At 39.2% G+C, this 24,489-nt stretch overlaps 1 protein-coding gene across 1 annotated transcript in view; it reads right to left on the reverse strand.

The window, feature by feature from the left end:
• SNTG2 (syntrophin gamma 2) overlaps positions 1 to 24,489 on the reverse strand; it is a gene marked incomplete at both ends in the record, with an annotated part of 268,909 nt that overhangs the window by 18,489 nt on the left and 225,931 nt on the right. The window contains 2 exons of the mRNA XM_083356584.1: positions 3,583 to 3,792; positions 12,527 to 12,598. Of these exons, the coding sequence (XP_083212710.1) occupies positions 3,583 to 3,792; positions 12,527 to 12,598 (282 nt within the window). The remainder of the gene's footprint in view (positions 1 to 3,582; positions 3,793 to 12,526; positions 12,599 to 24,489) is intronic.

Raw genomic sequence — 24,489 nt, forward strand, 5'->3', positions numbered from 1 at the left:
GTTTAGTGGCCCTTTGAAGTTACAATGGCACTGAAAAAAGTGACTTATGACAGTTTTTCACACTTATGACTGTTGCAGCGTCCCAAAGGTCATGTGATCAAAATTAAGATGCTCGGCAACTGGCTCATTTTTATGATGGTTGCTGTGTCCCGGGGTCATGTGATCCCCTCTTGCGACCTTCTGACAAGCAAAGTCAATGGAGAAGCCAGGTTCACTTAACAACCGTGGTACTAACGGTTGTAAAAATGGGGCAAAACTGAGGTAACAACTGTCTCACTTAGTAACAGAAATTTTCAGCTCAAGTGTGGTCGTAAATCGAGCATTCCCTGTATTTAAAATATAAAAGACAGCAGCAATCTCTGAACATTTCCTGAAATCATGTGACAAACTGCAATTGATAATTTACTCAAGGTCGCTTGCAAACCACCTTCAAATGGTGATTTCAGGTTGTGGAGAAGAATTGAATCCAAAGTATAGTGAGTAAGATGTATCACAGTAGAGCACTGCATCCACATGATTAGAAAAGATGGAAAAAAACCCTGTAGTTTTGTGTTCCGCAGGTTGCAGACCTGTGTCCTTGGTATTATGCCATATATAACTTCTAGAGTGGAAAAATTGTCCCACACAATTTCCTGCACTCTTTTTTTCACTGCTAGACAAAGCCTATCATGCTTTCCTGAGCCCCATACTCCTCCACCTGATACCACAAACACAATCTGCAAATTGCATTTTTTCAGATTATTGCAGCATATATAATAAAAAAAATCTTATCAGAGAAAAGGAAAATTTGTGCTTCATTATTTCCAGATGATACTGCTCTTATTTCACATACCAGACTGAAACACTAATTTGAGGCTGTAGTCAAATACTGGCAAGATAATCAAGTATAATAAAACTAGATTTTTGGTTTTTGATTAAAAAAAAATCAAAAAGTATAGCAGGAAAATTCTACATCATATGGTAAGTCAAGAATGTTAGTCAACTGGATCTTTATTCAGTCATTCTCAGTCATAGTTTTGCTTTGATACTTTAGCCAAAAGGGGTGGCGTGGCAGTAGAGATTTTATATTACTATAGCAATACAAGTTTTTAATGCACAAAAATCTCATCTTAAATCTCCCATGAAACTTCAGTTTGGATTACTGTTGCCAACAATAACATAACCCAATTGCAGGTTCTTAAGAATTCTTTTAAAGGTTCCAAGTTATGTTCCCAATTCTGATATTCTTGTGGAAATTGGGCCCATGCCCTGTGAAAATAAAAGGCTGGCAAAGTACAATTATATTTTGGTTTCTGTGATAGCTTTTTCAAAAACAAAGAAAGATTGCTGCCTGACGTCCCAAATTATTTTTATGTAGATAGGTAGTTCAAACTGGTGCCCCAAAAGATTGATCAAACTGGAATTAATCTTGATTCTTTGTTTTCCAGAGCATGACACTGAAATTTTATTGTAATACAAAAATATTATTTGACAACTCAGTGCAGGAGTTAATGGGAAACACCAAAGTTCCATGTTCAGCCTTGACCTTTAGAAGAAATTTCAATTATACTTTTTGGCTCCCTATATACTGTAGGCAGTTTAGATTTAAAGAATGTACAATAGCTGTTGTTTTGTTGTCAAATGTGTTATATAGTAACTTTCAAAAGATTCCTGTGTCTCAAAGATTTTATCCCTGTAATTGACCTTGAACTTATGGATCATGTTTTATTATGTTGTGAATTTTACAACAGATCTTAAACAAGGTCTTTATTGATAAAGGTTTTATGTAATATTTATCAATTTATTTTATCTGTTAAACTGTTTTACCATTGGCCAAACATTTAAATATATCTGTAATTTGGGTCTTTTGGCTAATAATAATAAAGTTGAAAACTGAGAATTTTTTTTTTAATCAATAATAGTTTAAGAGTGGACGTTGCAATACTTCGAAACAGCAGAAGAGAAGAAAAAGAACTGGAGAAAATCACAAAATACAAAGGCTTGCAAATCGGATGATAGTGGGCAAAATAAAGCCAAGATAGTTCCAATCGTAATAGACACCGTGGGTAAATTCCCAAAACATCTAGAGCACCACTTGAACAACATCACCGTTGACAAAATCACCATACAGTAAATCAATTGCAAAAGGCAGCTTTACTTAGAACAGAATATATCCAATGCCCTAAATATTATTAAATAACAACATCTGCCTATCCCAGGTCCTTGGCAAGGACTCGATAGGTGGACAAAAATGCCAAATCAAGTCTAATCATCTGGCTAACTCTGCAACCCACCATAATAAAATGTAAAATTGAAAAAAGTAGTGACATTCTTTTTCTTCAAAACTATGACCTGGATGACTGAGAATCCCCATAGACGTTCAGAATGTATCAATATTTCAGAAATATTTATGTGTATGTTTGTATGTGTGTGTACACACAAACACAGCTGTTTTTTTAGTTATGGAGATTACTTGTAAAAGCCATGAAAATAGATCAATAACAGTATCCTAAAACAGCTATAGCAAACTTAAAATGAAGTTAGAAGAAGAGTACATTAGTCAAGATTACTATGGATAGATTTGTCATTTTCTATGGGAATTCAGATTAAGAAGGTACCATAAATTTCAATTTCCCACATGAAACTTGCCAGACTGAAGTGCAGTAAATCTGTAAAATAATGTTTTTAAACTGACCCATAAAATCAGAGTTAACTTATTCGGCTTAATTAATGAGTTGTAGGCTTTGTTCTCTACCAAAAAACTGAGCTTTATAAAGAAATACTTTTACAAAAAAAGAACACTGAAGTATGTTATTCTTTGAGTCCCATTATTTTACTTTTTTGTGTTTGTGTCTCTCTCTCTCTCTGTGTATGCCATTGAGTCAATGTTGATTCCTGGTGACTGTCTGGATTAGTCCCAGCAGTTTTCTCGGCAAGATTTCCAAAGTAGTTTGCCCTTGTTGGCTTCCTGGGGCTGAGAGAGAATGACTGGCCCAAGCCCCCCCCCGCTGGCTTTGCTGTCTAAAGCAACTACAACTTAAGATCTCCTGGTTTCTAGCCTGATACTTTAACTACTATACTAAACTGACTCTTAATATCGTTTTACTTATGGTCTTAGTACTTGTATTTTGATTTTATGTTTTTATCTATCTACTTGCAAATAGTTTTCCAAACATATTTGGAAAGCATGCCCGTTCCTCTGCAAAAAGCAACATCTGCTTTGAAGAAGAGGCAGTTTCTCTAGGAGATGGCAGAAGAAAGTGAAAACAAGTGAAAAAACATCTCTCATTCCATTGACAGATGTCTTCTATCAACAGAACAGCACCTATTGGATAATTCATTTGTCATTATCAAATTTATAATACACTGCAATTGTGGTAATAGTAGTTTCCTCAACTATAAAGAGCTTGAAGATGGTCATATGGCATCAGAACTTGTTAAATACTCAGTTTGAACAATCTAATCCTTGTCTAAATGTGAATGTATCTCTCCCCCCTCCCCCATACACACACACATATAGGCAGGACTCGTACAAAAGTTAAACATATACAAAATACATTAAACATTTATTCAAGTGGAAGATATATTTTTTCCATCACTTACCCCTGTTCTCTGAACTTCCAAAAAGATTGCTTTTTGAAATGATTTCTCCCATATTGCCAGCTCACTTCCCAGTTCCACATTGAAATAATGACTCTTGCCATGTCCAACCACAACACTGAAACAATATGGCCTCTGGTTTTCAAGTTCATAGTCTTGGTGAATACCCAAATATAAATTTGCTTGTAGCCAACAGTCATTATTGAGCCAGAGCTGAAAGATATATTTTTGAAGATATTTCATCTAAAGTAGAATGAGAATAATTTGATTCTGTAGAAATAAGTTATGGATGTTTGAGTGTCAGCCTTCTTGCATCAGAATCATGCTGATATTTCACATTGTTAAATTGAGAAATTATAGTGGGTCTCCTGTTCCACAGCTCTTTTCATTTTTTTCCAAAGGAGGAATTTCCAGTACTCGGTCCTAATCTACCTATCTGCCTACCAATCACATGCTAAGATTCATAGGAAAACACCACCCATTAACATTTGAAGGGTGTAGATTTCTGCTAAAATAGAAATACTTCTTGGTGGCTTTCATTCACCTGATTTGCCCTTCTTATTGGAAAACAAAGGAGATTGTCAGCATCAGAAAGTCATATGTTGACTAGACTGAAGCACATCAGAGTAATAAATACATTCCAACTGTTGTAACATTTCATGCAAAGGAAGACAAAGGGGGTGGAAAAGAACACAATGCAGTCTTTAGACATCCTTCTAGGCCAGGGGTCTTCAAACTTGGCCCTTTTATGACTTGTGGACTTCAACTCCTAGAATTCCTCAGCCATTCCACTGGCTGAGGAATTCTGGGAGTTGAAGTCTACAAGTCATAAAAGGGCCAGGTTTGAAGACCCCTGTTCTAGGCAGTTCTCCTTTCAACGGCAGAGACAGGTTGAGACACTTATACAAGTGTATCCAGTGGTGGGATTCAGCCGGTTTGCAGCTGTTCGGCAGAACTGTTAGCTAATTTTTTGTTGCCCAGGCCCAGAATGGACCTCTGGAAGCGGCATCCACACAAAGAACCGGTTGTTCACATATTTGAATCCCACCACAGCATGTATCCAAGTGATACATTTATAATCAATCTATCTGGTTAGTGGTCTTGATTCACTTTCATTTTCTGCACACAATACTGAAATTGTAGATTGGGAAGGTATGGATTTAAATCTTTACTGGAAAATGAAACAATATATTAATCTTGATGCAACAATATATTCTTGCTCCAGGATATCTACTTTATTTATTTAAAATGGCCCAAGAGCCACATTAAATATGGGATATAGTACTGAAGTCTTCCTCACCAGAGCTTTTTCTATTTTGCTAGAAAGCAGCAGCTAGAGCAGAAGGTAAACTGAGTACCAGCCAAGTTTTTTTTTAAAAAAAACTTTGAATATCCTGTAGAAAAAGGAGAAGTCTAAACTATGTTTTTATAGTCTTGATGAAGTTTCTCCTTTCAGACTACTACTATTTATTAAAAGCCTACTAGCAGCATAGAAGGCAACCTTAAAATATTCCCTGATTAGTGCAAAATAGCTTACAGTTACTACCACTATGACTATACAGCAGTTGATTTTAATCTAAGGAAAGACACATTCAATTGAAATTAATGGCGTACAGATGTGATGGAAGGAATGCTAAGTAAAACAAATAAATCTGTAGGCCATTTCTAAAATGGGATGAAACTAACATGCTGCTAATTCAGATGTGACAAATACTGCTTAATTAGAATGAACATCTAATTTATGATGCTAAAATGACAAATAGCAAGAAAATTAATATGAAGGTACCGTATATTTACACTCATACATGTTGCTATATGGCTGTAACAATGTTAACACTGTTGCTTGGAGCAAACAAAATCTTCATGCTGACTGATTTTAATAAAAATATCCTTTTTTAGAAACCACCCACCTAAAATCATGTAAATTAAACAAGCCAAATTCTTAATTATCAGCTGTAATTACTATTACAGATTACTTCATTTAAACATGTTCATAATCAGGTAACTGTGAAGCAGAATTGTGGGGAAAATTTACCATTAATTAAAAAAAATAGTGGAATCACTTCCTCTATCTATCCTCTTATCCAAAAAAGCATAAAATATTAGCTGTCAATAAGAAAAAACAAATTTAGTTCATCTCGGGGTTAGTATATGCATATACACAGAGAGAACTGTTGTTCAGTGCTGATATATAATGTGCCATTTCAAAATGAATAAATGTCAAGTGTTATGAATATTTATGCTATTCATTTCCCATATGGAAAAGAATTTCAACATATTAACTGCAAATATCATGTGAAATTATACAATGTGATTAAATTAGATCTGAGAGTTCAGTATAATCCATGACCACCATATCATAATTTTTTTTAGAGAGTGTGTTGGTGGGAAGGTAACAGCGTTCTGTGCGCCTTTGGCGTCTAGTCATGCCGGCCACATGACCACGGAGTCGTCCTCGGACAAGCGCTGGCTCTTCAGCTTTGAAAGGGAGATGAGCACCGGCCCCTAGAGTCAGAAACGACTAGCACGCATGTGCGGGGGAACCTTTACCTTTACCTATGTCTCTCTTTGGGCTAATATTGTTCAATCCACATTTCACCAGATCAGATTCCAATAGTGTGTGACTTGGCACTGAGAAAAAGTTAAGTAAGGTGCTTGCCAAGCTGGAGGAGAAAGTGTTCATTTTCTATATCCCAGTCTTGCATTTTTTAAATTACATGCAGTTTATGCTACTTGTGGATGTGAAATGGTTTTGAAAATGAACTCAAACCTGGAACTTTTCACTTGTTATGACAGGACCTTATCCAACTTGAAACACTAGGTTTGATTTTGAAAACCAAGAACAAATCACCTTCCAAACTACTTTAAGCCATATTTTCAGTATTTCCACTTCTTCAGTTTTAAAGTGCCATGCTTTTGGAAACAGGACAGCAAAGAGGCCCATTCCTATTTCCAGGCCCCATTTCATGAAGCATATATATGCTAACTTAAGGCCAAGGCCTTAAAAATAATGGGAAAGAAAGATTTATGAAAAATTATAAATAGAGATAAATACTACAAGTTGACTAATCTTGATGACCCTTAATGATATAGATTGTCAGAATGAAGCTTAACAATATGTGATAATGAGCAGAAAACCCCAATAGCAGAGACCTCAGGATGTTCATTTAGACTTAAAACGACTTTTACTACTGGTTTTAAGACGCTAGTAAATTAATGATGCCGTGAAGAATCTATTATGGTAGTCTGGAAATGAACTACAGTTTCCAGCATTCCTCACCACTGACTACATTGGGGGCCACTCAAATTAACAAATTCAGCAAAATTATGTGGCCCTAGGCCATAATTTCTCCCTAATGATACTCATTGACTAGAATACATTTGGAAAGTTATATTTGCAGTGTTGTCTGTTCTACAGATGTATTTTAGCCTCTGTATACATGCTTCTGAATAACAGTAAATACTGTATACTGTAATATTAAATATTAAGGATCAGAATATGTTCTAATTTGAACATGGGAGGGCTTCACATTATTATTTTGGGAGAGAATCATGGGGCAGGGGAAAGAACCATTAGCCATGGAATAGTCATATGAAGGTACTAACAATTAGCTATGCCAATTTAATAAAGAAAAATTATCAATGGATTTAGAATAGGTGGCATCAACTGGCTGAGTTAGAAACTGCTTATAGATGGATGCAAGACTAACAGAGATGTCAGCTAGACCAGCCAGCAACTGGTCCGCACAAACAAGCAAAGCTCCATCTATGAGATGCAGGCAGTACACAAAACCAGACATCCTCTGGTCCATGGAAAAACGTCTCTCCATGGAAACGGTCCCTGGTGCCCAAAAGGTTGAGTACCTCTGAGGTAGACAAAGAAGTGAAAAAAATATCTTAGGAAAAAAAGCAATTCAAGCAACTTTTGTACTGTTGCCTAGAAAGCTGTTTGAATATGTCCATGAAGATACCAAAAGTCAACCATCACTTGGAGGACCTTTCACCTCGAGCAGTCAATAGCAGAAGAATTATGCGGACAGATTCTCAGAGATTTAGTGCACTGATATTTCATGACTGATAGAGAAACGGAGACCATACTATCTATTGCTGAACTGCCAATGAGAAATTCCACAGCTAAAGAGCCTCTATAACTGCCTGCAAAGGGCTGGGGGGGGGGCGGAGGAGCAATTGGAGATATTTAGGGTCCACCAGGAATTCAATCAAAAGTTGGTTTGCGGAGGACAGATCAGCTTCTTATTCAGAACAGAAAACAGCTTAAAAGAGTAAATGGAACCTGAATTTGTAATGGGGAAACCTTAATCTTTCTTGAAAACCACATTTACCCCAACTTAATTGATTTGCTTTAAGTTTCCTTCATTATCATTTATACTGAAATGTTAAGGGAAGAGAGGCTAAAGTTGCACACTGAAGCTTTTGTATTTCAGTTAATGTATTCATGAAGACTGACAATTCAGTATTCATTTATTAAAATGTCAAAAACACAAAGTAGTGAATGCTGAGTAATTTATTTCCATTTTTTTCACTCACCAAAATAACATCCAGTGTTAGAATTTTCTTTTATTGTGTTGTTATTAACTTTGCCAAAATACGTAGGCAGGAGGAAGCATGAAACAATATGGAAAATTATGTATATTTTTAAAAAGAGGCCAACTGATCTACTAATGGCTTCTGAAGCATTCATGGGGAAGCAGTTTAGAAGAGGAATTGCTAATATTCTGAGTATAAAGTTTAATCTTTCCTTTCTCTCTTTATAAATCTAAAATCTATACTAGCAAAAAGGTTACAAAATTTTTGTAATTTTTAAGTTTCCAGAAGGTTTTCATCTGGCTAAGTGGTTAAAAAAACCCAGAAAAAATAACAGAATGGAAGAGCAAGATGTATTGGTGATATTGACTGTTTTAGTGTTTTACAGTCTTAAATAATTTATTTAAAAAGTCTGTCATGCAAGCTAGGTGATATTAGTTGTAGTACTGTATTATTAGGTTATTATTAGGTTATTAGGACCTGGCTTGCATTACGGAGACCTGGTTGGGCCCAGAGGGCGGTGTCCCTCTGGTTGATCTTTGTCCATCGGGTTCCCGGGTGCTGCACCAGCCTTGGGCTCAGGGTAGGCGTGGAGGAGTGGCGGTAGTTGTGAGGGAGACCTTATGTCCGCGGGAGGCCACCGTTGTCCAAATAGTCGGGTGTGAGTCCCTCCTCCTGAGATGTGGCCCTAGAGCTCAGTTGGGCTTGCTGCTGGTGTACTTTTCGCCTAGTCACGCAGCAGCAGCCCTGCCTGAGCTTCTCGACATCCTCTCAGGGTTGGTGATTGAGTTCCCCAAACTTATGGTTTTGGGTGACTTCAATCTACCATCCCTGGGGGGATCATCTGAGTTAGCTCGGGAGTTCGTGGCTTCCATGACGGCCATGGACCTGATGCAAGTTATTCAGGGTCCAACTCATGGGGGGGGTCACACGCTCAATTTGGTTTTTCTATCTGGACAGTGGTTAGATGATCTGGGTGGGGGTTCTCCAATTGTTACGCCCCTGTCATGGACCGATCATCATCTCCTGCGGTTGGTCTTCTGTTTTGCCACCCCCCCCCCGTCGTGGGGTTGTTGAACCAACGAGATGGTTCTGCCCTAGGTGCTTAATGGACCCTGAGCGGTTCCAGGTGGCGCTTGGGTCCCCACCTGCCTCCTTTGCTCACAACTCGGCCGATGCCCTAGTGGAAGCCTGGGAAAAGGCAGCCATGGAGACACTCGACCAAGTTGTACCCATGCGGCCCTTGACCCGGTGCAGATCCCAATGGGCTCCATGGTTTTCTATGGAGCTCCGGGAGATGAAGCGTCGGAAACGGGGCCTAGAGAGCTGTTGGAGATCCAGCCGATCTGAATCCGACTGTTTGCGACTAAGGTCTTTTACGAGATCTTATCTCGTGGCGATGAGGACGGCAAGGTCTAACCACTTTGCTGCCCTCATCGCGTCCGCAGATAATCGCCCGGCCGCCCTGTTTAGGGTGACCCGCTCCCTCCTTAATCAGGAGGTGTGGGAGGAGCCCTTGCAGTGTTGTGCCGAGGAGTTTAGTCAACATCTGTCAGACAAAATCGCTCGGATTCGGACCGGTTTGGACTCTGACTGGTCAGAGTCTGACGACGAGGACATGGGCAATCTTGTCGATATTATCTGGGAGGAGTTCGATCCTGTGACTCCTGAAGACGTGGACAGGATCATGGGGAAGCTGAGCTCCACGTGTTTATTGGACCCGTACCCCTCCTGGCTGGTTTATGCAGCCCGGGATGGGACATGAGGCTGGCTCCAGGCAGTGATAACTGCTTCCTTGAGTGAGGGTAGTTTTCCCGCCGCCTTGAAGGAGGCGGTGGTGAGACCCCTCCTCAAGAAGCCTGCCCTGGACCCAGCTGTATTAAATAACTTTCGTCCGGTCTCCAACCTTTGCTTTTTTGCGAAGGTTGTTGAGAGCGTGGTGGCGTATCAGCTCCCTTTGTTCTTGGAGGAAGCTGATTATCTGGACCCATACCAATCGGGTTTCAGGCCCGGGTACACCACGGAGACGGCATTGGTCGCGCTGGTGAATGATCTCTGGTGGGCTTGGGACAGGGGTTGTTCCTCTGTCCTAGTCCTGTTAGACCTCTCAGCGGCTTTTGATACCATCGACCATGGTATCTTGCTGCGGCGTCTCAGGGGGTTGGGAGTGGGAGGCACAGTCCTTCAGTGGTTCTCCTCCTACCTTCTGGGATGTTCGCAGTCAGTGTTGGCAGGAGGGCAGAGGTCGACCTTGAGGCCTCTCGTTTGTGGAGTTCCTCAGGAATCGGTCCTCTCGCCCCTCCTGTTCAACATCTATATGAAGCCTCTGGGTGAGATCATTTCTGGTTTTGGAGTTGGGTATCATCAGTATGCTGATGATACCCAGCTTTTTATTTCAACCCCAAACCACCCCAGTGATGCCCTCGATGTGATGTCCCGTTGCCTGGAGGCGGTCCGGGTCTGGATGGGGAGGAACAGGCTTCAGCTCAACCCTGACAAGACTGAGTGGCTGTACGTGCCGGCATCTCGGGAAATTCAGATTATTCCATCTCTTACTATGGGGGGTGAGTTATTATCCCCCGTAGATAGGGCTCGCAACTTGGGGGTCCTCCTAGATTCACAGCTCTCCTTAGAAGATCATATAGGAGCTGTGACTAGGGGGGCCTTCGCCCAGGTTCGCCTGGTGCTCCAGTTGCAGCCCTATCTGGACCGGGATGCCTTGCGTACAGTCACTCATGTGCTCGTGACCTCTTGTTTGGACTACTGCAATGCTCTCTACATGGGGCTGCCCTTGAGGACCACTCGGAGGCTTCAACTGGTGCAGAATGCAGCCGCGCGAGTTGTGTTGGGGGTCTCCCGATACTCCCATGTTACACCTCTGCTCCGCGAGCTGCATTGGCTTCCAGTTGCCCTCCGGGTGAGATTCAAGGTGCTGGTGATGACCTATAAAGCCCTACATGGCATGGGTCCGGATTACCTATGGCAGCACCTGCTGCCGGCGTCAACCTCCCTCCGTCCAGTGCGCTGCCACAGAGAGGGCCTCCTCAGGGTGCCTCCGATCAGAGAATGTCAACTGGTGGCCCCCAGGGGGAGGGCGTTCTCTGTGGGCGCACCAGACCTGTGGAACCGCTTGCCGGTTGAGCTCCGGATGGCCCCCAACCTCCGCTCCTTCCGACGCGATCTAAAAACTTATTTATTTGAACAAGCCGGCCTGGTCTGATGGGTTTGAGGTTTGGGTTTTAACATAGCTTTTAACTATTATATTATATTGGGCATAATTATTTAATCTTTTTTAACTTTTGTATTTTGTATTTTGATATTTATTGCCCTGTACACCGCCCTGAGTCCTTTGGGAGAAGGGCGGTATAAAAATTTAATAAATATAAATATAATATATATTCATCCAAAGAGGAACAAAATAATTGTTGATTTTCCTCCTTTTATCCTGGAATTTTCATAATCATGCTCAATGAAAAGCTTTTGGAAACTCAGTTTGCTATTATTGCATAAATTGGTGGCCTCGATATGGATTTTGTATTATAGTATTTAAATGCTTTGCAAAACACTTTATTTGAAAAGTTCCAATTCAAAATGCTGTGTTCCAATTTTAAAAGCTGTTCTGGCTTTATCATAAGAACCCTAATATTCTTATGAACTTTCCAGAAATGTTTGAACTTTTTTTGGTGTTTTGAGCTTAAAATACTATTTTCATCTGTTTTCTCTTTCAATAAGATCAGAAAAAACAATTTTGAAATCAAAATGGATTATACATTTAAAGCATTTCAGACTTGAAACATTTTACACATTCCTAATTTTTCCCATTCCTTATCAGCATGGCATTTCTACATATTACTTTATGAAGTTAATTTAAGTTCAGAGGAAAAAAGATCCCTACTCTAGGTTTGTTTTTAATGGTAACACATTACATATATGCATGATTTGAACAAAATAAGTATCCAAATTAAAATTAAAAGCAGATATGACCATGTAAATGTAAAATTCAAAGCAATCCATAGATTATATGATGTTTAAATGATCAATATTATCACATGGGTTACCAATGAGGCAATTCATAAAATGTTCTGTCTTTTCTATTGGAAACTCTATCCTATTTATTCTGATTGGCAACTATTCTGTCGGTTCTTCAGTTTACATGAGACCCTTTTGCCCAGAAATACCATCAACAGTGAGAACTTTTGCATGAAACATTTTTCTAGGACTAAGCTATGGATAAAACTACCAGATGAAAGCGATACAAAAGGGCAATGTCACTTTTGTATTATACAAAATCACAACAATTTACTGCTAATATTGGCTAAATTTATTCTGACTAGGTTTTAATTCAGTAAATAATTAACATAATCTTCTATATTGAATATTTTGTTATTCATAACTTACCTACCTTGTGAATTTTAAATAGAGCCTCACAGAGGTTATAGGTTTTTTCAGCTCGTATCCAGTCTAATGTGCTTACCTGTAGAGCCAAAAGAAAATGTTATTACACTTTCATACTTTTTTTTGCTTAACAAAAAATTCTGCTATTATATAGGTTTTTTTCCATTTCTTTCCAAAATTGTTAATCTTTACATTTTTATACACTAGTTAGCTGAAGGCTGTGCACTAAGTTCTTTCAACAAGAGATGAACATGAAGTTAGAAACTAGTATTTGTAATGTTTTAATAGTTTTTCCTTTTTTAAAAAAACTTTTTTTAAAAAAAGAAAAGAAAAATAGTGGAGATTTTGACTTAGCTAGGAGATTCAAATTCTTTGTGCTTTGTTTATTACTATTTTCTCATCAATGATACACTGAGCACTATCTGTACAATCTCAATAATCCTTTTGTACACTCCCTGTTACTGTATTATATCTCTGTGTAAAATATTCTTTTTCTCCTTTCACTTGTTTACTTTTTCATTCCTTTTTTAAAAAAAGATTAATCTGTAAATTAAAAACAGAACAACCCTTCCACATGTATTTTTTTTAAAAGCAGAGAACTTGTTGATATATAATTCCATACATGTTATTTATCCTGAAGTAATACTAATTGTATCCCATCTTTATACAGGAAGAACACAAATATAGAGGTGAGTGGAAAATCTGGGCCTTAAATATTTTTTACGCACCTGTCCTATTCTTATTTTGTGAAAGTGTGTTATTTGCCAAGAAAACTTCCAAGTAGAAGTTCCTAAGCTGAGTTAGCTGTGTTTGCTTTAACACCGGGATAGCATTATGCATACATAGATTATTTTCTGGAAAAACAGCAACAGCGAGGGCTAGATTCAGCATATGATGAACTATGTAACTGCTACCATTAGATTTTTTTTTTAAAATACAGAATGAGCCACTATTAAATAACTAAAACCAAAATGCTTTGTATAAACTAGTTATGGGGGAAAGTAATTGAATGTCTTCAGTTCAGGAGCATCTGGTGGGGGCTTGGGTGTGGGTCAGAGTGACACACTGGTTTTGCAATATTGCAACACAGGCTGATGAAAGCAGGAAGAGTCTCTGGATGTCATTCCTTCAAGTTGATCTGTTTTTGGTATATTGAACTATAGATTGGTAGAACATACTTTTCACTCTCAGTTTTGGGTGACAGAGTTGTAGTTGAACTTATATAAATTTCTTTCTTTATTGCTAGACTTAACACAATAAAAGATTACCTAGTGCATTTAGGAGCATTTTTATTTGCACACTCATTTAAAGGTGATTGAGAAAAAAATATATATTCTAAATAAAGGATATTCTAAGTATTGTATAAATAGTACTATAAAAATGAATGAAATAGTGAAATTTGTGTTAGTTATGTATGGTCAACATTAGTACACTGGTGATGTTTTATAAGCTCTCAAGCACTCATAATACAGTGGAGAGAAAACTAAAAAAGAAATTGACAGTATATGCATTATTTCCCCTGAAGACCAGTGGTAGGATTCAGCTGGTTTGTACCACTTCGGCAGAACCGGTTGTTAATTTTTTGTTGCTCAGGCCCAGAATGGACTTCCAGAAGCAGTATCCACACAGAGAACCGGTTGTACACGTATTTAAATCCCACCTCTGCTGAAGACTGTCATACTTTTCCAAGCTACAGAATTCCACACAAGGCACTATGCAATAATGTTTGTGGGTGTACATTTGTGTGTGTTTCTATTCAACAAGAAACTAAGAAAATATATGTCTCCAAATTTGAAACTCTAGGGAATAAGCTTTCCTGAATACAATAGGATTTCCAAGCAAGTATGCATATTCAGTAAAGCAATAATTATTCATTTATGATTTCAGAATTAGAGTTTATGTGTCCAAATGCAAATACTTTCAGTGTTTCTGAGATATAACACTGGTAGAGCTCTAGGAAAATGAAAAATTTCCTTGTAACATTTCTGCAAAATGATTTATTAATTATCATATTTTATCATTTTTAAGATAGTCTGAATATCCTTATTTCAAGGGGCTTGAACTCGATATTCTTTGCCTTGTTAATGTATTATCTGCAAACCACTGAGACTTGCCTATAAAACAAATCTCCCAGGATTTTTCCATTACTATCAAATTTAAAATCTTCTAAAAGTAAACATAATTAAAATGAATTAGAAGTGGGAAATGCCTGGTAATAGCTTATAGAGAATATTCTCAGTTCACTGTTTATTTAACATGATAGAGTCTAGAGGTCAATAGTCTGAAAGACTTTTGCTGGCAACAAGACAAAAGCATAAAACTTAATTTTCAATCCGTAATTAGCCTCTTGAGCAATCATGGTTGCAAAATAATTGCAAAGACTATACCTACTTAATTCTTGAAAAGTTGTTTAATCCTAAAGAGTCCTGTTCAATCCCATTTATACAAAGTGCCCTAACTTTAACTTCTTACAAAGGCAAAACAGAACCTGGTATCACTAAACCTGTGAGCTTTTATAATTAATATACAAATGAGACTCCATTTTAGTAGTTTGATTGATGGGTGAACAATTCAAAACATAAGCAAGGCAAAATTAAAGCTGTAGAAGAAAGTACTATCTTACATTAGTATTTTTTTCCAAAGCTGATATAAATATATAAATTGATTTTAAAGGCAGCTCATTAGAATTGTTAAATCTGCTACTAGAGGAATTAATTTGATTTCCCTACAGGTTCTGAAAAAAAATCAAAGTAGGAAACATTAGGCTGCTGTTTATCATCAGCCAACTTCATTGTTTAAACACCTTTTGCCAATTTAGTCTGAGCAAATTACAGATTTACAACTTTGCACATCTGAATTTTTAATTACTTTTGAATCACAATGAGAACATGAATCAAGTGTAAAGAAAATAATGTGAAAATTGCACATTCCTAAAACACTTTGAATGCTATTCTACGACCCACTTGCACAGAAGCACTCTTGAATTCCAATGGCTTCATTTACAGATAAGCTTATACAGGACTGCAAACTTAACATTAACATTTTATTGGATTCATGTGGGACCTAGTTCTGAATAAATATATGAGAGTTTGGAGTCAAATTGTAAATGTTGCTAGTCAGGAGGTTTCAAAAAACATGCTTATTTTGGACAATTTTATTGTGTTTAATTCTGAAATGAGAGGTAATTTTGCACATGACCTGAATTAGTTGTAAATGGTCATTACATTCGTTTTTTGTTCAGAGTGATCTGATGTGCCTTGGGCAACAATCAAATCACCAAACATACTGTGGTGATTCATCCCCTAATTTATAAATTGGAATAATTAAAGAAATCAGCAATAAGAAGAGTAGGTGGAAACATCACCTACCGCAACAGCTGAAGCTTACCTTTCTGCAGATTAGAGGAGAGCTTGCTATTGCTATTGCTATTTCTATGCTTGGATTCTTGCTCCCAAGTTAGATTTGGGTCTGGAGTAGCCAAGGTTACCATCAACAGCTACTTACTCTTTCTAGCTGGTTTCCTCTTTGTGGGGGGGGGGACTTTTGTCTTCATAGGAATAACATTTGCAAGAGAAGAAGACAACAAGAACTATTTTTCCTGGATATTGTGATCTGCAGAGGAAACCATGGCAGGCAACAACCCCAAATATATTGAAAAATAGCCCATCGTAACCAAACAACACAAAAAGAGCTGCATCAGAACATTATTTGGTCAAGCAAAAATACACTGCAGTACTCCAAATAAAGCAGACCATTTATATACAATCTTTCCCAACGCAATGGATACTGAGGCAACTTTATTTAAAAGGGCCTAGCACACAACCTTTTATAACATAGGCATCACAGCCTATGAAAAGGATAATTTCCCCATACATATATTCAAAGCATCCCTGAGATAACCAATGGACTATTAAAAAGTTTTTGTACTGGTCACTGTAGCAGACAAACCAATGAAATTCCTCCTCCCCGCCAAAAAAATAAGCAAACTGAAAGATCTAGTTAGCAGAAAAGAATCAAAAGGAACTATCTACCGTAACAATATAAGGACTATAACAGCCACTACACAGGACAAATGGATATAACACTGGCCAGCAAGCAAATTGTTTACTGAATAAATCTCCAGACAATTTCTGGGTAATATACTCACACATTTCAAAACAGAAGATTATTAAATGTTCCAAAACTAATAAATTACAAAATAAATAGGTCTAAAATATTTTAACCTATGACTTAATTCTTTAAAATAGTATAAAAACTTGCTCCAAATCAAATTCTTAGAACATACAGAAATTATGTAATTTGTCATGTTGGGCAGATTCACTTTTCCCTTTAACTTGGCTGCCCTAACTGCAAAGAAAGCAATCTGTTGCGTCACAATCGAGTTGGTACCTTTAAGAGGAAATTCAATGTACTTTTAACATTCCAATTCCTCATATCATCAAGGAACAAAAATAATTAATGATCCCTATATTTAGCTTACAACCAGCATTCTAATGTGTAATGTAGCAGATGTGCTATTTCACCTGGTTTGCAAATACAGTCTATCTTGCAATGGGATAACTGGGAATCTGCCTTTTTGCATCACTGTACACATTTGCTCAAATCAGACATAAGTAAAGGTTATACGATCATCACTTTTTATTGAAAGGACAAATACTTTTCTTCTTGACATTGGGATTTAATTATTGTGAAGTTCTTGGTGCTCCTTGAGCTTGGTTGTTTTCTTGCAGATGTTTCAATACCCAGGTACCCATTACCCTACATCAGGCAGGTCAAACTGATGGCCCGCAAGGTGGGATGCATCATGCCGAAACTATGCCCACCCCATTGCCGGCAATGGGGAAAAAGTCCCGATACGACACGTGACGTTGTGAGTTTGACATGACTGCCCTGTATCATCAGTGTTAGAAGGGAGTGGGGTTTGCTCTCTGTTTATATACCAGTGACTTGCCCTGTCAGTGTGGGTGGGTGTGTTCTTGGTGGTTCCTTGATTAGGCTGTTGTTTACTGTTTGTTTGTGAGTTGATAGTTCCTTAGAACAGGCTAAGTCCAGAAATGCTATACTGTGTTTCCCCGAAAATAAGACCCGGTCTTTTTTTTGCCTCCAAAAGAAGCACCAGGTCCTATTTTGGGGGGAGGGCTGCTGACTTTTCCAGTCACCTCCGGCACCGACAGTCCTGCCCAGCTAGCCCACTTTTTCTGCGGCTGAAGGAACAGCTTCATTCTGCAGCTCAGAATGGAGCTTGGGCCTGCATTTTGCAATCAGGCCTTTCCAGAAGGCCTCTGCAGCTGATAACCGAGCAATGGATTCAGTCCATAGCTTGGTTCTTGGCTACAGAGGCCTTCCAGAAAGGCCTAACTGCAATATGTAGGCCTGGGGGCACTGCAGAAGAAGTGTGTTGGCGAGGAGAGGCCTGGCTGCAAGGTAAGTGGGTGATGGGTGCCTGGGGCAGCTCTACACTCCCACCCATGCTCTAGCTTGATTTTTAGGTGTGTTCCTTGCCCTAGGGCTTATTTTGGGGGGTAGGGCTTATATTAGGGCACCCCCCAAAATGAAGCTAGGACTTATTTTTAGGGTACGTCTTACTTTTGGGAAAACATAGTAGACCGGAAGTCTGACACTCAGACAAATCAACCATCAATAGGCACATAGAGATAAACAATTTCTACATACCATTCAAAAGAGACAATCAAAACTAAAACTCCATAATACTTCCTTGCCAGCAATCATCGTAGATAAGAGATTAACACCAACATTAATACTAGACCAACAATCAAACAATAAGCAGTACCCCAATCAAGGAACTACCAAATTCTGTGATCGGGGCATTGCTTATTTCAAATAGTAAACAACAGTTTAATCAAGGAACCACCAAGAACACTCACACCACTTGTATATAAAGAGAGAGCAAACCCCTCGACTTTGAAGTACTTAAGATGTTACTTAGCAGGATAACGAAATGTCTGCAAGAAAACAGCCAAGGTCAGAGATCACCAAGAACCTCACAGTTCAATTCTGAGCTGCAAATATTCTCTTCTATTGCATTTAATTCTAGCTAGCCATTTCATTGATTTCCTAACCAACAGAACTTCTATGTCCATCTGTCCTTTAACATGTAATATTCTTTGTCTGAAAATATATATTAATGATAGATACAGTGAAAGATCTCCATACCAGAGACATCTGGTAATGTCAGTTTGGAGAATATTATGCAACTAGGATTTGTCAAGGTTTTTAACCATCTGCTTATTTAAATAAAACAGAGGAAGCATATCTCCAATTGTTTGGGTTAACCTGACCCAGTAATTAAACAGAATAAAATAGTGGGCTTCTGAGATCATCTTAGTAGGCAATCTGAGTTCGACTCTGATGGCATTGCTAGGGAAACTCTTGATGTTCCTAAGATTAAACATAGAAAATGATTTTGGACTGTTTCAGTTCCCTTAATTGTAGCAAAACTCCATATTTGACACTAAAGGTCAGCAAGAACAGCATCTTTGCCTTAGAAGTTTTCATGATTGTAAGTGAACTTAGATCCCTTTAATTAAACAACCTGTTCAAGATTTAAAGACATGCAATTGCTTTCAGCTAGTCCCTTTTTAGCTGAGAAAAACTGAGATAAAAAAAATATCCAACCTATCTTATTTTATAGGAATTTTAAAATCACTTATTATGTTTCCTTTCCTGCCAAAACCCATCATTTTTGATTTTATACTATTAATTACTAGATGGATAAGATACATCCCTGAATAACAACTGGCCATTAGGAGACATGATGAAAATGCATTAATCTCTCTACCCACTGATGAATTCAAAATTATTTCAGCTAGAAAAGTGTCACCTTTTAGATAAAACAAGATCTAAAATGCTAGTGAGTTCCTGGCTTGTGTGAGTTCATGGAGGCATCCTAACAAATCACTCATCAACAGACATACTGATAAAACTCACTCACATACCATTTAAAAGATACAATCAAAAGTCTAGGAAGAAAAAACGTGGTCTAAAATACATCCTCTCCAGCAGCCAACAGTCAATAAGCAGGACACAGAGCCAGATAAAGAATCAGGAACCTCCCAGAAACCTGCTAACAATGCGCTTTTCTGGATAGAGTGCTCTAAGGTTGTTCGTGGGATGAGTTGGGAGCCATTCTCCTGGCTTAGGAGTCACAGCCCCAAGTGCTCCTATCACCTCTGGGAGCACTTTATTTTTCACTTCCTTTCCTGGTCCTCCTTCAGGCCTTTATTCTCATCCTCCATCCTTATATTGCTGTCACCTTATGTTACTATCACTACTGCTGTCTTCTGCTCCCTACTTCTACCACAATGTCTGGTTGATTGGCCTGTACCTGGCTGTCTGGATCTGGAAGTCTCAAAGGATCTTAATTCTGTTGTTCTCCGTAATCTTCTGTGGACTCTCCCATGTTGGAATTGGGAGGATTTAGCCCCTAGACACTAGGGATGCGGTGGCTCAGTGGGTTAGGACGCTGAGTTTGTCGATCAGAAGGTCGGCAGTTTGGTGGGTGGAATCCCGAGTGCCGCATAACAGAGTGAGTGCCTGTTACTCGTCCCAGCTTCTGCCAACCTAGCAATTCGAAAGCACATAAAAATGCAAGTAGAAAAATAGGGACCACTACGGTGGGAAGGTAACAGCGTTCTGTGCGCCTTTGGCATCTAGTCATGCCGACCACATGACCACGGAGACATCCTCAGACAAGTGCTGGCTCTTCGGCTTTGAAATGGAGATGAGCACCGGCCCCTAGAGTTGGAAACGACTAGCACGCATGTGCGGGGGAACCTTTACCTTTACCTTTACCTTAGCCCCTACACTGTGCATATGTTCCTGTATACAATGCCAGCTACTTGGTTGTGCTGTTCACTGTACGCTGTTCCTGCATCTTACACCCATGTAAGTATTATGTGTTGGACTGTCTTTGAAGACTTTCTGCATAATCTGCATTTTGCATCTTGTCAAGTGTGACAGACCCAGACTTGTATAGATTTGGTGTTTAGTTCTTGTGCTAATATGATCAGTGCCTTGATGGTGTTCTTAGCCCAGCCCTTGATACAATTTCTCAATGTCACCCACCTCACTCATCTGTCAATACTATATCCCATGGAAAATCTTGTTTGTCATGGTACTTCCTGTGCTTGATCTTCCTTCCATGTCTGCTGTTGCCTCACACATTGTCTCAGGAGCTCATCTTTGGATGCCATCTTGGGTGTGATGCTGTGAATGATGTACGCATTGATGCTCTTGGTTTCATTCAGGAAAACAGCATTGACCCTTTCTTTCTGGCTTTTGTGCAGACTCTAGTTGTTGGATTAAGCATGGAAACCTCCATACATTGTGAGACCTGCTAGAACTTCACATCAGCAACTTTTATGCCCTCCTTTGGCCAACACATTATAGTGGTAGGATATCTGATGACTGCAGGGGATTCGTGTTGATGGTGTGGGCTTTATTCTTCCTAATGAGCTTGTTCTTCAGGACCTGTCTTTTTGTGTAGCAATACTTGGATGTTACTGTCTTCCTTGGCTCTTCACCATGGTTCCCATGTGACTATGGGATACCAAGATACTTGTAGTTGGTCTGAAGGTCTGCTATGTGTCTCACTGGTAGTTCCACCACGTCAGTCTTAACTACCTTCCCTTTTTTGATTACCATCTGGCTGCACTTCTCCAGCGTGAAACATACATATAAACAGGACTTTTTTTCTCATAGAACGTTCAGAACAGAGTTCCGGCACCTTTTTTGGATGGAACCTTGTAGGTTAGGCAAGGCAGGTTGTATGACATGTGTGAGTTCCGGCACCTTTTTCTTTTACAAAAAAAGCACTGCATATAAACAACCAGCAAATTTTGCCCTTCCATGCACTGATGTTATCTAAAATGATAACAAAGCATCTGCAGAAAAACAAGCAAGCTCTGAGGACAACAAGAACTCAAGAATAGTGCCATTCAAGCTGGCAAATGAAGCTATTGTAAGTGAAAAATATTTTAAAGGTGTATTTCTTTTTTCATCCTGCCATGGCAATAGATTCGCACTCAATTATCTGCTGCCTTTTGCTTTGATCTTTAAATAACTTCCACTTGTGGATAGCTCATATTCTAATGGTAAAAGGAATTACTGAATAGTAAAAAAAAACTTACTCCATGCAATTTCTTTGCCTTATTAGAAGCAAATACTGTATATATCTATGCATGAATGAAGAGGTCCCAAACTTTGCCTTCCAAACTGAAGTTCAGTCCTGAAGTTCTGGGTTTCTGCTTTTTATCTAAGAATGTAAAATCCATCCACTATGCTATACATGTGTTCTCTACCAATCCTTTCAACATGTCTCCATTTTATTCCTTCTCTGAAAGTGATTTTGAAAGCATAGCACTATATATTTGATGTAGAGCCTAATTAGTGGCACCTCAGCTTCAAAAGATCTTACAAAAAAGTCAGGTTTTTGTCTCTACACTTGTACTCACTTTTGTTTTAAAAAGCCTTTGAATTTTATTACTTCCAGCCTTGTTTTACTCTGTTTTACATCATTCAGTTCCCTATTAGGAAGATCTGTGTGTAAAATGAGTACGAGATCAGAATTTAAGACTAAGTGATCTAAATACTGGAAGCTACTTTGCAGTTTATTGACTGGGATCTGATTAGAAGAATATAAAGAGAGATACTTTGGTGTAGTGGTTAAGGCTGAAGTGGCTGACAGACCACTCAGAGACAGCTGGCTAACGTTAACAGGTTTATTTAGAATCGGACAAACAGGTATTAGGGGCTCGGGCTTTTATATCTGGCAGCCGGCCGGCTAGTCCAATCAGCGGCAGGTCTTCTCCCGCCGAGATTCCTGCACCAATCCGCTCCTCGTATTTCTGACAGTTCTTTTGCCTCGTGGCTGGGCGGCTCCGTGTTGTGTTGACAGCCGAGAAGTGTCAACCGGCTGCGCCTGCGCCTTGCTGGGGAGTTTTGACAGCTGTCAAAACTCCCGCGTGTTCGGCTGTCAAAGAGCTTTACCTCATAACCAGCATTGTTAAACATTTTAGTAATAACTATTTACATATAATACACCGGCACCAGGCTAGAAACTGGGAGACTGTGAGTCCTGCCTTAGCCATGAAAATAAGTTGGGTGAACTTGGGCCAGCCACACTCTCTCAGGCCAACTCACCACATAGGGTTGTTATTGTGGGGATAATAGGAGGAAGATGTGTTAGATATGTTTGCCACCTTGAGTTATGTGTAAAAGTAATAAAAGTGTGATATAAATAAATAGTTGGGTGTGCAAGTGTGCTATGCTATATTATTTCTGAAACTATGTTTTGTAGAACACACCTCTTAGCTACACACAATGCTACCTATTAGCTGCTCAGACTGTGTCTGAAGAGAGCTACTTCAGATTTTGTGCTTGGGCCAGTGCAGAAACACAATATTAGCAAAAAGAATAACAGGGCTATTTTTTCTAATAGCTACTGTGTTTCCCCGAAAATAAGACCCAGTGTTATATTTTTTTTTGCTCCAAAAGATGCATTAAGGCTTATTTTCAGGGAAACACAGTATCAGGGTGATCAGCCCAGCTGGGCAACCCACCCCCAGTGCACGCACAAGTGTGTGAGGGCCAACAGTGTCCAATAGCAGTCACAGCCCTTGGCGCAGCACAGGCAAGTTTGAGAACGGAGATAGAGGCAGGGGGAGGCAGGCAATCCGGATGTGGTATATGGCTGCATGACTCGCGGGAGGCTCACATGGCAGCACCTGTAGCAGGCAGAGGAATGGGGGACAGGCAGGCGATCCAGATGCACTGCGTGGCCACCAGCCTTGATGCTGCTGTGTGCAAGCTGAGATAGTGGGATGGAGTGGGCAGCGCATCAGGATCGCTTGCCTGCCCCCTGAGCCTCTGCCTGCTGCTGGTGCCACCACGCAAGCCTCCTGCAACCCTCCCACCAGCCAGGCAGCTGTGCAGCACGGCTGGATCGCCTGTCTCCCCACCTCGGCCTCCATGTTCGGACTTATGTGCGCTGCGTGGGCTGTGGCTGCGGATGGACACTGTCAACCCCGTGCACTCACTTCCTCCTGTACTGTATCAGAATAGGGCTTATTTTCTGGGTGGGTCTTATTTTCAGAGAAACACGGTAGTATTTTCATGCTGTGGCCTGAAACTGAGTTCACACACTGCTACCTCTATCTAACAGTTGAGAGCATGTACGTATAAATGCATAAGCATGATTCAATATGCACATATTTACAGAAAGAATCATAACTGTTCCTAATTAGAAATACATTGTTTGGTTTCCATGGTCTTTAAGAAACACCGCACCATTACTGACTTTGTTTATACAATTTAGAACAAGCACTACTCCTTTTAGAAGAGCAAAACCATCATAACCTTTTGATCATACTCTACAAAAGTAATTTCCATCATCGTTACGGCAGCTTCTGTGAGCTCACTCTTAAAAGTATAGATTTTTTGGGGGATAAGGGACTAAAACATCTAACTAAGACTGTAACCCGAGAAAATTGATTAAACCTTTCTGATATGTCAGTTTTGTTTGAAAGGTTCCATTATGATCAAAGTCTTTCTTTTATGTTGACTGTTTTTAGTGAAATATTTATGCAGTTCTTAAATAATAGACTAACTGGTTTAGCCCATCAAGCCTGTCAGGGCTGAGTTTCTGCTTTGTCTCTGTAATTCTGAATTCTTGAACAGACTGATCTTGGTAAGAAGAGCCCCTTTGATATTGAGTAGAGATATCAAACCATTCCACAAAAATAATTCTTTTAAACAATATAACTCAGTCTTAGAAAGATCTATATACGAGAAGAGTTTTTTCGTCCTTTGATATTTGAGAGCACAAAAATCATGGGAAACTTTATGTGAAGGCTGCGCACCTAGTCCAACTCAACTCTTTCTCCTCTGCCTGCTTTCCATTCCTCAGAATTCCCTACTATCAGAAATGAATCCAGCAGTGTGCTGCAGCTG

This window comes from Vipera ursinii (genome assembly GCF_947247035.1).
Source record: "Vipera ursinii genome assembly, chromosome: 1".
In the NCBI taxonomy this organism is placed as follows: domain Eukaryota; kingdom Metazoa; phylum Chordata; class Lepidosauria; order Squamata; family Viperidae; genus Vipera; species Vipera ursinii.